This window comes from Epinephelus moara, chromosome 6 (assembly GCF_006386435.1).
Source record: "Epinephelus moara isolate mb chromosome 6, YSFRI_EMoa_1.0, whole genome shotgun sequence".
Classification (NCBI taxonomy): Eukaryota; Metazoa; Chordata; class Actinopteri; order Perciformes; family Serranidae; genus Epinephelus; species Epinephelus moara.
This window is the reverse complement of record NC_065511.1, coordinates 10097192-10112068: the sequence shown is the minus strand read 5'-3', so window position 1 is coordinate 10112068 and position 14877 is coordinate 10097192. Positions and strand designations below refer to the sequence as shown.

Genomic DNA, 14877 nt, shown 5'->3' with positions numbered 1-14877 from the left:
GTACGCTACATTGAGAACATTTTTACCACTTTACCTCGCCACAGACACCCCTTTATGATGGGCCATTAACAGCTTAACAGTTTACCATCTATGCTCTTGTCAAAGCCACCAAACTCCATTTACAAAACTGGAAATTTTAGCTCACTGAACACAGCAGCTGCTGGTCTGCCATTGCCTCAATTACTTAGTTTGTGTTATTGTGTAACTTTGGTGAATCCAAACTAACCCTTTTAAGATCAAAGTCAACAATGACACAAACTAACTGATCAAGGCAGTGGTAGACCAGCAGCTCCTGTGTTCAGCAATCCTAAATTTCTGTTTTTCTTAATGGAGTCTGTCTTTAAAGACGGTGGTATGTGACTTAAGTTCCCCATGGGAAATCAGTGTTTGACAGCAGGATAATGTTTTGTTGCTGACCCTTCCAAAGAAAGTACATTGCTCAGCTTCCGTGTTGGTACTCCTGCCTGCTTTTCCAAACTGGGGGTGTCATCGACTTTAGGTCATTAAGTGACTATGGATAAGAACCTCATGCAATCCCACTTAAAAAATTGAAACTATTCCTTTTTGTGTGCAACTAATATATTAAGTCCCTGAATGCTTGTAATGTTTGTAATGCCATCGCAATCCTGAGTCACTTTGTGAAGCTGTACCGATTTTAAAGTTTGCTACAAATGAATTTGCTACCTTTTATGCTACAACAATTGTAGTCCTGGCTGCCTCAATATTGCTATTTGTCCTTTATTAGGAGACACTGAAAGACAGAAGACAATGTACGTTCCTGTAAAAACTATATCAACCGCAGAGTAATGTTTCAATTGATTCCTCTTTGGGTCCACTACAGTAAGATATTCTGTTCCAGGATACAAGCTGTTCTGGCCCCTGGCCCCCCGAGACACTCTGAAGCTCACAGTGCGTACTCTAACCATGCATTAAAGTGGTCAGTTCAGAAATATAAGTTAACAGTTTGCATGTCCAGTGTGGTTGTTTGAAATACTATTATAAGATTAAATGACCCGATGCACTGGATATATGGAGTATTGATATAGAGTGGTGTTCTGTTCCGCCTGATTATAAACTGGCGAGAGCAGTCTTTTTCTGTGCCTATTGATTATCATAGTTTTCCACTGGAGCTATTGATTTCCCCACAGAATCACCTCAGGGAATTACAGAATAAATCATAATCCACTGGAAGAAAATCATTTTCAGAGCTTTTAGCAGTTCAAAGCCTCCTCAGAACAATTGCACTCGCTAGATGTCCCTGCTTCCAATTGGCCATTTGAACGCATGCCTGGCACTTTTATGATGTAAAGAGTGTGTTATGTTGTTTTGTTACCACATTCAGCCTAGCTACAGTTTCGTAGTAATCAAGGGGGACTTTCCTGCAGGCTCTTGTAAGGTGCCTGTTAATGTGTAGGCAAATGTACAGAGACACACAGAACCAGTTCACTGCAGATCATTTCCCAAGAAAGCACTGAGGGCAAGGTGATATCATACTGGGGCTGTGGGGCTGCCCAGCTCGGATCTCAGAGCCCATATCCACTCAACTCCATTTGGCAACAAAATATTTCACTCTGTCTCTCTTCCTTTCTGGTTTTGGTCATTGCGCATGTTAAATATACAAGGTACATGTTACAAAACACCGCTGACTTTTAGAAAAAGCATTGGCTAAATTGGACTGATGCCAGTTCGGGGGGATGACAGAGGCTTTGACTTTGAACACAGCACATGGTAGAGGATATTACAGATATTTTTATGTTACTAAAGACACACGTGTGCAATTGAGATTGGCTCTCCATCACATAAGGAATCATATTTCTCTTTGAATTGGTTTATTTTTCTAATGACATATATGCTACACCCACACTGTACAAATAATTTTTAAGCCTTGTCTAGGTGTTTTTTGCGCTAAAAGTGGTTTCTTCAAAATGCTCCCTTTTAATAATTGTATGGTTTTGTGCGGCTTTTAGGAAAGCAGATATTTCTGGTCAGTCCATCAGGCTTTTCTGTCCAAAGTATACATGTATGGTCCGAGTGAATATTCTGGTGGATAGACTGGAGGCTGATGTTTTGACATCATTTCTTAAAAAAAAAAAAGAACACAAGACAGATCATTTAACTCATTAATAGGATTTGTTTGAAAGTTGCTAAGTAACATCATCAGAAGTGTTAACAGTTGTTTTTGTGTGATTATGCTTTACAAGAAAGGCAGTGGAACGGCGACTTTGAAAACAAGTCGTTTCTCCTCAGTTTGAGGTCGATTTCTGTCTGCCCGCACAATTACGCCACAAATTGGTTCACATAAAACTAGCCTCTAAGTATTTTCTTTATTTGTCCCTAATGAATGTTCTTATTGGCAGCAGTACTGTGTTTCTGATCGAGAGCCTCCCGAGCTTCTCATTGTTCTCTAACATCTACCAGAGTAATGATCTCACTGGCTTTCCTTTTCAAGCCTAAAATTAGCCGTTGGCGCTCTGAGAACATACTTCTTTTGCTGAGAAACCTATCCTGCGACCTGGCTGAGCTTCTTAAAGGTTGGAACAAGCACTGTTGTCTTAGTTCCTGTCTGCTAGTGGTCTGGATGATAGGATTAGATGTAATTTTGCTGTTTACTGGGAGGACCAGAAAGAGAAAGAGGGACATGGAAACATTTGTAAAGTTCATATTGTCAATCTGCAAGGAAGAAGACGGTGATAGTCAAGACTGTTGGCCTCACAAAAACTTCCCTGCAATGATGGCTTTTCTGTGATCTCAACCATAGTGCATCAGCAAAAAGGTTGAGAACAGGAAAGAAAGTCCAGATTTCATGGTTGAGAGATGTATATTCTGGAAAGACATACATTAATATGTTCTGGAGTAAGAAATGGCAGAGAGAAACTAATATATACATGCATATACACATATATAAAAGAGGGAGAGAACTGATGAGAGGATTTCAGGCAGAACTACACAGTCATACATAACTTTAATCCAAGCCCAAGTAGCCTGATGGAAGTCAGGCAGGTTTTTATTGGCTGCTGTACACTTTTCAGAAGGGGATAATATTTTCATTGTGGAGTTATTTATATAGTTTAATTTTTCTGGTAAAGTCAATAATTTATCAAGGTAATGATGGTTGGAGTGGGGAAAGAAAACAAGAAAAAGGAGGAATAATGAGATAGGAGGCCCCCCCTGAGAAGCAGGGTTGTAGTCTGTAGGGGACTCTACTCGCTAGATGAGAATGTCTTTGGCCTCTGCACACTGATGAGCCCATACAAACGTCTCCCTGACTTCCAGGGCTGACAACAGTCTGTGGGGGATCGATTTGTCCTTATGTATCCCTTTTCTGCTTTCATGAATGATAACGGTATTAGGCCTTGTGGATGTTGGCTGTGGTTTTTGAGGTTGAAGTGAGCGGAGCAGAGAGGGAAGTCGGGGTTGAGCTGTGGTTCATCAGATGTAGCGTGGATTAGTGCGCAGGCTGGTGGGGGCTTAGCTCAGATGACAGAGGAACAGGAGGGGATTGGAAACTGGGCTGAGATGATTTCAGGGAATGTTTCAAAGGGTCTTGGTGTCACACTGAGAAGACGTGTCTTTTTGTTGTCATTCTTTACATATTGTGTCATGGTCTGACTGGCAGAAGCTCTCTTCTCCCCTCCCCTCTTTTTTTAGATAAGTATCTCAACTGCATATTGTATAGGTTGGATAGCAATGTTGTGTATGATCAGGCTGAACTCTGATGATAATGATGATGATAATGATGATGAAAGTGATGACGACTGCGATGGGAAATGTGTGTGATCCTCTTCTCGCTTTTCGTCTTGCCAGAGACATCAGAGTCTGTCTCCACATGCCTGAACTGAAAAGTTTTCCCTCCACAATTAACTTGACTGGTTAGGGGACTTCCTAAAGCAGAGCTGGCAGGAAGAGAGATCCTACAGCGTGTATATGGATGCAGTGTGTGTAGAGTAGGAAAAAATGGGCAAGATAAAACTCCTGAAACGCAGTCCTCTTGCCACCATCTTATCCATTCCGCACCCACTCAGTCAGCCTGGCCACACCAGCACTTCTTCATGGCGTCTTCAATAACCCCGTAACAAATGGAGTTACGTAAATATTTAAATAAACACGACTTGCATCCAAAACAAATAGGCGGGCAGGTTTATTAAAGAGCCCCATTGCTGCCTCTGCACGCAGCTGTAACAGAATATACAACACTTCAACTCACTGTAAACCATTTGTAAAAGCGAACATACCAGAAAGATAGCAGGCGGCATGGGGAAATGCCGAGATCCCTCAATGAGGCAGTTTTTATGGTTGACTTGCTCAACCGCTTAGGAAGGACAAATGGATACTCTGTGCCATTATTGTTGTAAAAGACTGTAGTGGAAAATGGGGCCGTTATGATGTTAGTGTTGGTGTATCAGAATGAATTTGTGTGTGCGTGTGTGTGTTAATGCGTGTGTGGATCACACATTTGTATTATGTGTGATTTACACTCACCACACCACACACACCCTCACACATTTTACAGCAACGCTACTCCGCTGCTGTGGCGGTGTTGTGTTGTACATCATGAAATGAGGCAACACTGATTTGTTTCTCGCCTTTAAGTCAACGTGTTGTAATGGGGCTCTGGTCTCTGCATTTTCTCTGATCACTTGACACATGCTCAGGCTGTGGGCTTGAAAGATCCGGGCTTTTTCACTTGCTGGGAGATGTGATGGAGCCCTTAAAGAGGATGAATAATTACCATCAGAACATGAGAATGTTTATAGGGGACTGGACTGGCAGCTCCACACTCCAGCTGAACACTAAGCGAGAAAGAGGGAGTGGTGGGAGAGAGTGAGAACAAACCAGAGGAGGAAAGGAGAGGGGAAGGGTGTATGGTCAGAGTTTGGCCAATAAGATATTAGCCTAATGGCCTAACTGAGGGTGAAAATGAGGACATGGCTGAGATGGCACGAGACAGGGGGAATAACCCCACTTTAAGAGGACTCTCAGGACTTGTTAGGCCTGGGCAGGTTTAAGAGCTTTGGGCGCTCCTGTCATATTTCTCTTTCATTTGAATTTAGACCTCTTGTGTTTTCTCTGTCTTTCTCATTCTCTGTCCCTGCCTGCCTCACTCTTTTTTCAATCCCCTCCCTGCAGAAATGGCGGGCGCCAAGTCACTATAACAAGATATGGCAGTTTCATTCCAAATAATGACCCCAGGATTAACAAACAGAGTCCTGGAATGGTATTTAAAACAAAGCGGGGAGCAGACTGGCCTTGCATTGTTACTGCCTATGCTTTACTTTAGCACACTTTGTGATTGGCCTAACAGACTTTCTCTCGGGAAGGACATTCACAGTCTTGCCTACTCCTGAAGTAAAAAAAAAAAAAAAAAAAAAAAGGCTTCTCTCCCAGGTCTATTTCAGGTGAATGTCCTATAAGATCCATAGGATTAGGGCAATAACCAGTTTTTAGATGAAAACTGCAGCCAGTACCACCTTTGAGGCCAGGCCAAAAAGTAATAATATCGAGAAGAGTGATGGATTCCTCTAGAACATGACTCAGATTAAAATTTTGAAGGTGGTATTGATTTGAAGTGAGAAGTTAGCAGAAGGTCAGGGTGTTAAAAGCTAAATTTAATGGTAATTGCTCTAACTGCTCATGGCATTCTCTGTTGGCCGGACTCCAGGCTCTGTGCTGACACGTGTGTGCCCTCACCTACACGTATATTAATACTCACAGCATGTTGTGCATAATAAATTTAGTTCCATAGGTTTACGTGATTGCATACTGCATGTGGCACACTGCATACCTACTCACGTTGGCTTGCATATCCATAGCTGTAGTTTTCAAAATGCACATACACAGCTAGTTAGTCTCCAACTTCTGGTCATGCAGGGACCACTCCACCCTCACACCAACAAGCTCATGGTGTGTAATAGATTATTTTTGGTAAATTGGAAAGACTTGGTAAAAATGTGTGTGACCAAGACTAATGTGTCTCAAGCTCAAAAGGGTGGTCTCTGTTTACTTTAACATTTCATCAATGATGATTGGTGAGGGTGTGAACTCATTTGGGGTCTGTTTTACTGTTTATTCCGTTGTGTGTTGTCAAGGCAGTGTGCGTGGATATACAGTATGTTTGCGTTGTATTTTCCAATGTGGTAAGACACTGTTTGGTTGGGCAAGGTTGTATTTCGGGTATTCGGGGGGGGTAACCAGGGCACTGACGTAAGTAGTGAGACTGTGGTATTTCCAATGATAACCACCAGTGGAGTTAAGATCATACGGGGTGCAGACATTGACTCATTCACCCAATCACTCACACGTGCAGATACACTACAGCATCACAACCTTCTTAACAAATAAACACACATTCACACAGAGCGTGTCCAGTCCCAGGGGTAAAGTCTCCTTAGTCTAGACAGCTGAGCCACATGACAGAGAGCAGCAGCCACAGAGTTCTGTCATGTCTATATGGATCCCCTGCAGAGCTCAACAGGAAACACTTCACTAATGCAGTCTGACAGGAATACTCTAACACACACACAGCCCTCTACAACAAAACGCTATTGACAACCCAATGATATCACAGCGGTTTATGCAGCACTCTCAGCACATTACTCAATGAAAGACAGTCCATGAAACACAATCTGTCCTGTCAAAGTCAATTTTTGCCATCTGTGACTATATGGATATTTAGTGAAGTACATGAACATTGGAATTGGTTGTGTACAAGGCTTAAAGAAACAATGTAGCTGAAGAATAAGAATAAGGGAGAAGGCAGATTGGAAAATATGGGTTGTCAAATGGACAAAATATACATTGCGGTCAAAGAACTGTGCATAGTACGTAATGATGCAACAATGATTGTAGGCATCATGACAAATACAGTCCATTTCATAGTCCCTGGATGCCCGAGGCACCTGGATGCTGAGTGTGAGAAAATACTGTAAGAGAGTCCAGACGCGATGATCTCGGCCCTCAGTCTGGTTTCTTCCACTTACACACACACACACACACACACACACACACACACACACACACACACACACACCACACACACACACACACACACACACGCGCTTTACACACATGCACCTGTGACCTCAGTCACTCGGCTGTACATACACACACACACACACACACACGCACAAACACACACGCTCCCACCCACAAGTTTTAGGCAGGTTGCCACATCGACCACAAATCAGGGTAACTAACCATCCTTTTTGTCCATCACCCCAGCAACACACTCTTGTTGTCATGACAACCCATTTGGCTGTTTTAGTGATATTTGGGAGCGTGGCGTCTGAGGAGGCACGGCAGTGCTGTGACATCACCGCTGTTTCATGACAACTGTGGGAGAGAGCTGCTGAGCAAGGCAGACCTTTAAATCATGGAATATGTCTTAATGTGTCTTCAGAGGGACCCCCCTTCCCTCACCTCTGACGCCCTGATGGCTTTAACATCCACAGACCTCAGGCTAACCTGGTAGAATGTGTGTTCTGTCTATATGCCTCTGTCTCAGACCCTTCGATTTCTGCTTCTCTCTTACACCCAGTCTCTCCCTTATCTGAATGTCTTCTTTCACAAGAACTGTCCATTGAGAACTGAAGGTGTTATTTGCCCTTCAGGTTCATATGGTGAATGCAAAAGCTAATTGAGGGGGTTGTTGCTGTGGGATTTGTGTGCTTGGCTGTTGCCATGAGTGTCAGCACAGACAATCGACCTTCGTCTGGACCACAGCAGGCACACCAGGACATGTCATGTCTAGGACACTGTGTGTGTGCGTGTGTGCGTGTGTGTGTGTGTGTGTGTGTGTGTGTGCATTCTCTCAGTTCTCATAGCTCCCTCTCCTTCTGTAGGAGACAAGAAACCTGAGTGCCAACATTACATCACCTCAATGAAGTGTCAGTTAAACATCATATAACATGATACTGTACAGCAAATGAAAATAACAGTGAATTACGAAGAAAGTTAAATATAGGATTAATGCAGGACAGTACAGTCTTAATCTTATGTCTTATGTACTGTAGTATATTGATTTTGTATAATATGTTAGAGGGTGCTACAATAGTTTTGTGGTAAAGAGGTTACTTTTATTTATTTATTTAGTCTTTATTTCACTAGGTTTGCCTCATTGAGATCAAAGATCTCTTTTGCAATGGAGACCTGACCAAGAGTAGCAGCAACACCGAGTTTCAACAACAAATACCATTTACATAAAAGCACATAGATTTGAGTAATATCAAATGATTAGATAAAACAGTTGCACACAGGCAGCTTGGACTCAATAGATTTCACCTTGGTTTTAAACTCATTCAAGGTCACCAGGTCTTGAAGCTTAAGATCCTTCTGCAGATTTTTCCATGCTGAAAGTGCAGAGAACCTAAAAGCTTTTTTTTTTTTTAACCCCAATTCAATTTTGACTTTGGGCACAACAAGATGCCAAAAAGTTCTGCCAACAGAGATTGTAATTTCCATATTTCATTTTCAAGGAGAAGATTAGTAGGTAGAAATAATATCTTTGTAAATAAAATCATACCAGTGACTTAGGCATCATAAACATAAAGCAGGCCAATTCTGTTTTTGAGTATGAAACACAATGGTGTCATTACAAACTGTAATGAATAACAGAGCCCCATGATACACGTTATCTAGCATGTGAAGAACACATTGTCATGATAAATGTCAGGTAAAAAGGTAGACTCCACCATTTTCCGTTTGACTCGATTTACTTTTATTGCGCCTTAAAAGACAAGTGGTCATCAATTAAAAAACCCTAGGTATTTTAAAGTAGATAGCGGTTCAATTTGTTTACCACCTCTGGTAACATTTCTGGAAAAAAACAAACAAACAAAAGTTTTGTTTTTTTTCTGCAGAAAAGTTGCAGCTGACAAAGCTGTTTTCATATTCTGTCAAATGTGTACTGAAGATACTCAAAAGGTTTAGCAGGGGTAGGTGCAAAGCAGTAATGGACACTGTCATCAGCATAGAAATGAAAGGCAGAGTTTGGTATATTTTACCCAATGCAATTTTTGTATATAGTAAATAATGAATTGAGAACTTCTTCTGAGGTGGCACAATACCCTGGGTTCTTGCTGTGAGATTTGAGAGTTTGCATAAAAACAATATCTGTAAAATGCCTGGTTAGAATATTGTGGTCAACAGTATTAAAGACCTTAGAGAGATCTATGAAAAGAAAAAGACAGCATCGCTTGTTATCAAGTGCTTCTACTTCGTCACAGGACCAGAAGTTTAAACAAAACTAATTCACATTAATACTGGGTGCACACAATACTGAACAGTGATGCAGAGACAGAATCTGATTGGTTGTTTAGGAAAAGCTGTTAAAAAACAATGTGTGAATCCAATGTCTTTCTCCTTTTTACCTCCTTCCTTTTCCAGAATCACGTCCCCTGTCCATTCCAATGAAGGTGATGCCCGACACCACAGCAGTGGAGTCATGGACAGCCTCAGAGGAGAGAATGAAGGAGCTCATTGCCCAGGCCTGGGATGCTGTTAAACGCCTTACTCTACAGGTACCAAACTATCCTCTATACCATCACTGTTGTACTCGAGCAGGTATACAAGATACCCATTTTCTTTGGATGGTGGTCCTTGTTGTTGCTCACTAGGCAGTGATATGCAAGTTTTCACTGTATCTAGTCCTGTTGGGGGCAGAGACATGCCACTTGGCCATGTCCTTATACTCTAGGACTGAGGGGTCAAAAAGAGTTCACCCTGCCAAAATATTCTTAAGCTGCATACTGAATTCACATTATTGCAGTTAGATTCTTTGAACTAGCACCAGCATATCTATCAAAAACTGTCATCACATTTATCTTTGAGCAGAAGTGCCAACTTACTGCTCTTTGACTTGACCTGATACAGAAGTTACTGGCTGTCACACACATCCGGGAGCAGTTTTACAGTCCCAAATCTACTTTAGAGACCATTAACTCCTCTTTCCCTCAGAGGTACTGAGGTTTAGCTTAGCCCAGCCCCGCTTAGCTCTCTCTGTGGTTGTGGCCATATGGCTTCCAGGGACCTCTGTTAGCTGTTAGCTCATTAGCCTGTTTTACATACAAATGCATACGTAGCGTCTCGTGTCCCTTTGTGGTGGGCTGACTTTCTCTTTGACTGGCTGGCTAGCTGGATGTCCCTGTCTGTCTGTTTTAAGTGTCTAACTGGATAGTTAAGTGCTCCCATTGTGTGGATTCTTGCTGCATCTTGACTGGACCAGTTAGCAGAGCCCACATCACAACCAGCCCCATCTGAAATACATCAGGAAGTGCTGACAACTCTCTGACAGGGCCCCTCTTGATGCAGAAACAGAACGTCATGGTGTATGCACACGTGTGTGTTTCTACGCACACAGTACTCATGCAGTTCAGTACATTACTGATCGGGGAATATGGACATCTTTGTGTCCAGTGATGTATTAGGTTAAATTTTAACTGCTGATCTACAATTTGCAAACATTACTGTGAAGATGGTGACCACATTTACCCAAAGTATTAATTTTGTGTTTTTGTTACGCCAATATTCTGGGTTTTTGGTTGGCCACTGTAAACATGAGATCTGTGTTACAGTACTACAGTTAGGCTAATATTGTCATCATGAGAGACCTGGTTGGGATGCCTGGCTTACTTAAGCATCCCACAGATCACTGCAGCATTTGACTGTCGGTTTTCTCTGTCAGCACACAGTCAGACTCAGACAAGGTTATTGTTACATGGTGATGTCAACAGATTATCATCTCACAGATTACTACAGAGATGATAACTCCATTGAATCCTTTTTTCATACCTTTTCAGAAGTGTGTTGTAGATGCAGGCAAGTCATCACAGGCGCACAGAAGTTTTCTCTGGTTGATTCACGGCAACAGGGATACTCTGTTCCAGGGAATTCAAAGTGCAGGTGAACTTAATCAGTCTTTAATTGGAATATGGCTTATAGGCATGTATTTTTGTGCACGTAAACAATAACCACCGATGCAGGAGTCCAACAACCATTCTTAATTCATCTTAATTCTTATTGCTAGGACCACACAAACTGATGTCAGTCAAACATGAAAGAGAGCATGACGCATGTGAATTGAAATAATGCTTCAGAGCCCAGGTCCCATGTCAGCCCATTGAGCTGTTTACAGTACTTCCACAAAAGTTAACTCAACCCTCTAATAGTTTGCTGAGCCCGTCATTGCCTCCACTTTCCTCTGTCCCCTTCGGCTGTGTGACTGGGACCACACCACGTACTGCAGCAGTAATTAGGAAACAGTCTGTCCTGTTGACATGGGAGTGGAAGCGGACCAAACCGAGCGACCCGACAGCTGGTACCCCAGGCCTTGGATATCCCCAAACTTAAACCACTCCATTTATTTTAGTGTGGTGTAAACAGAATACCTAATGGCTCACACTTCTGCTGCACATGTGCCCAATTTGGCATGCAGGGCTTTCTCCGTCTTTTACAGAAGAGAGAGGAACAAGAGGAAAGAGTGAAGGTAAAGGAATGAGATTGAGGGAGAGAAAGTTACAAAAGTATTTATTATTCTATGGCTGCTGAGACCACTTAAGGCTGTTTAAACAGAATAGGGACATGTGATAGCTGGTGATTGTGTAAATTGTTTTAAGAAATTCTCATAGTCAGATGCAGTCATGATGCTTTGTCGCTGCGACATAAATTCTTTCCTGTAGATTCACAGCAGAAGGTAGAGGTCTTGCACAGAGTGTGGCCTCATTTTAATATGAGAAGGTTAGAAAACAGTGATAATGCAGATTGGAAAAGCTGCAGCACATAAGGTTTACATTTTCAGCTGTTTGTTGTCATTTATTCCACCAGTGTCAGCAGTTCACAAATAGCATCGAATGGAAAGATGTTCTAGATTTTCATTTTAGTGTCATACATTACAAGGTCTAATGCACTTTGCTGCATCATCCTTTATCTTACCTCAAGAAACAGCATAACCTCAAAAAAATCTGTGCAAGCAATTCTGTCCCACTGCACTGTGCATTTCATTGCAGTGTGACTCTATCCTTGAGTATAGCTTATGTAATGTCTTAGACACATATCCCACTCAAAGTCTAAAACCAGAACAGCAGCTGGAAAAAGCAGAACATGCACCATTTCTATTTGTAGCTTTCTGCTCTAAAATCATTCTTTACACCATACTTGTCTTTTTCAATGACAAACGTAGTTAACGTTGATTCCTGGTGATGGCCCGTCATGCGTGGTTAGGGCACAGATTATTATCTGAATCCATGAGTGTCACGCTCTATCTGTAGCTGAGTGCTTCAAGCAAACCCCAGAAATGATTCAGAGCCATGGTTCCTCTATGACTTCAAATCCAGTACATTCCTATGTATCTCAGTTTGTAACACCCTCTTCTCCTCTTACCTCACTAGGAATGATAGGCGATTTTCAACCTGCAATGAAAATGGTCAAAACATTATTTGTAATCCATTCAAAGCCACCAGAGAACTTCCTTTAATCTCCTTAAGAAACTGTCAATAATAAAGACAGACTGGCAGCTAATGTTAAAAACAGACAAGCCAGCTGGCCAAAAGAGAAATGGTTCAGTTCATGTAGCTACGTGAATCACTGCTTAGACAAATTGGGACAGTAATAGAATTGGATCGATTTACGGTTTTGCCAATGCAGTCCGGTGTACAAGCTGTTTCTTAAACTTTTATACAACCTGGCTGAACAGGCATTTGTCATTATGGCACGTTCTGGCAAATTAAAAGTGGCCTAACATTACATCTGCCAGCTGTGCCCATGACGCAAGAAGAGGAGTACTTGATAGAAAGCGGGAATAAAAGGCAAGGAGGCAAAGATGATTAATTATGTTCTTACCATCCCAATCCCTTCAGCACTGTTTGCGTCAAGCACTCTTGTTGCCGAATGCCTTACCGATACCATCTTGCTTCTGGGTGCCATAGCCAGGAAAACTGTCTGTAGTGCTATCGGGCAGGTGAACCTGTGTTGCTGTGCCTACATTAGCATTAAGTTAGCAGCAGAGGTAGTAACAGAGCCGGGACTCATTATGTCCCGCTCTGGAGCAGCTGCTGAGTCAAGTGCAACAGCTAGTGGTAAAATTCAATATTCCAGCCCAATGCAGTGTTAGGCTTAATATCAAACCGGTTTGAAAATTTCTACAACGGCCAAACTGTAGACAATAGTTGACAAGTGTAGATGCACCTCAGGGAAGATGAACCAGGAGTAAGAGAGAGTCTGGATGTGGGAGAAAAAGACATTCACTAAGGGCAAACAAGCCAGTGTCTTGTCACACCATTGCAACAGGCATGGTGAGGTCAGAGGGACGTACCATCCAAACTAAGCCTCTCAAGCCCAGGATGGTGGAGTCTCTCAGACATTATGTACTGCACCGTACAGATCATCCATGTTGTACACACGAGGGAGCGTGTGTGTGTGTGTTTTTCCCTGTAGAGGCAACTAAATCTCTTGGTCATGCAAGGCTACAATTTGTGTAGGTGGTGTTATTTTAGTAGTCACTTCACATTAGGGCTGAAGGGCAGTGCTGCAATTGTCACCCTGGCCAGAGTCGCCTGGCACATCTTAAAATGGCCACTTGCCCCAGCCTTGGAGTCCTGACCCTCCTCTTTACTTCCTTCTCTTACTCCAACTCTTTTGTTACTCTTGCGTACAGTACATCTCTTGAACTCCCCACTTTGTCTTCCGTGTTCTCACCTCTCGGGTCCTCCTCTGTCCCCTGTGTTTCTGCCCCCACTTATTTCCTGCCTACCCCTCTCCCCAACTGCTGCTCACCCTTACCCCTTTTCATCCTGTCATCTCCCCTTCTCAGCCCCATTCTCCCTGGGGACACCCATGTTCTCTCTGGACCCTGATAATAATTGCAAGTGATTAGGATGGTGATTCTATTTCAGGAATTTTGCAATAATTCCTTCTATTTAACACATGAATGTGTTCAGCGCTGGCAAAGGAGCACGTTGCTACCAAAACTGAAATGGGATCTGCTGAAACAGAGAGACCGTTGCCATGGAAAAATGAAGTAACACTGCTCCCTGCAGCTGCCATGCATTAATGAGTAGGATATTTTTTGAGAGAGAGAAGGAGGAGAAAAAGCAGTGGGGTAGAAAAGGTAAAGTGATGGAAAGGAGACGGAGGGTAGGAGGCGAGAAAAAGGAGAAAAATGGGCAGAGGGTGAATTTTAAGGCAGGAGGGAAGTGAGAGGGAGATAGAAAGGAGGATCATGTGTACTGTATGTTTGGTGTGGCTCAGATCGAGCTGGCCAGATGGTTTCCATGAACAGGATCTGACCCCCGGCTGGAGCGCCTTCTGCAGGCACATTACTTCATCCTCTGCCCCCCTTTCTCCATCCTATCATCCCTCCACTCAACACCTCACCCTCCCTGTCTGTCAGAGCCCACAATTTCCAAATGATTTGCAATCGCAACTTCAATTTTATGCCACTTCAAACACCATGTTTATATGTGGATTGTAATAAATTGTCAACTTTTCAGACTTGACAGTCATTTTAAACCCTGAAGGTCGCTACCTCATCAAAGTCATAACAGAAACATTTTTTGGTAGATGTTGCAGCTTCAAGTTATCTGTAATGGGATAAATGCATACATTTACATGTATTACAATTAACCTCAAGACCTGGCTCCAGCCACAAATGAATAACCTACTCATTGAGAGAGAGAAACCCAGGTCTGAAAATTAGTTCTGTTAAAGGTTCTGTATATTTAATTCAGAGCACTGATATAGCAGCAAACAATATTTGCTATGTAAAGATGTAGTGGAGTAATGACATCCTGAACAGAGGAGAAAGTAATGCTCCCTCTGTGTGTGTATCTGTGCAGACAACCTAAATCAGAATCTAAATAGAAGATTCGCTCGTAATGTTTTATTGTA

At 42.4% G+C, this 14877-nt stretch overlaps 1 protein-coding gene across 3 annotated transcripts in view; it reads left to right on the top strand.

Moving 5' to 3' along the window:
* The window catches only part of LOC126391718 (intermembrane lipid transfer protein VPS13B-like), a 347897-nt gene that overhangs the window by 150180 nt on the left and 182840 nt on the right, over positions 1 to 14877 (top strand). For all 3 annotated transcript variants that reach the window (XM_050046621.1, XM_050046623.1, XM_050046622.1), the window contains exon 22: positions 9382 to 9515. In XM_050046621.1, coding sequence (XP_049902578.1) covers positions 9382 to 9515 — 134 coding nt within the window. The remainder of the gene's footprint in view (positions 1 to 9381; positions 9516 to 14877) is intronic.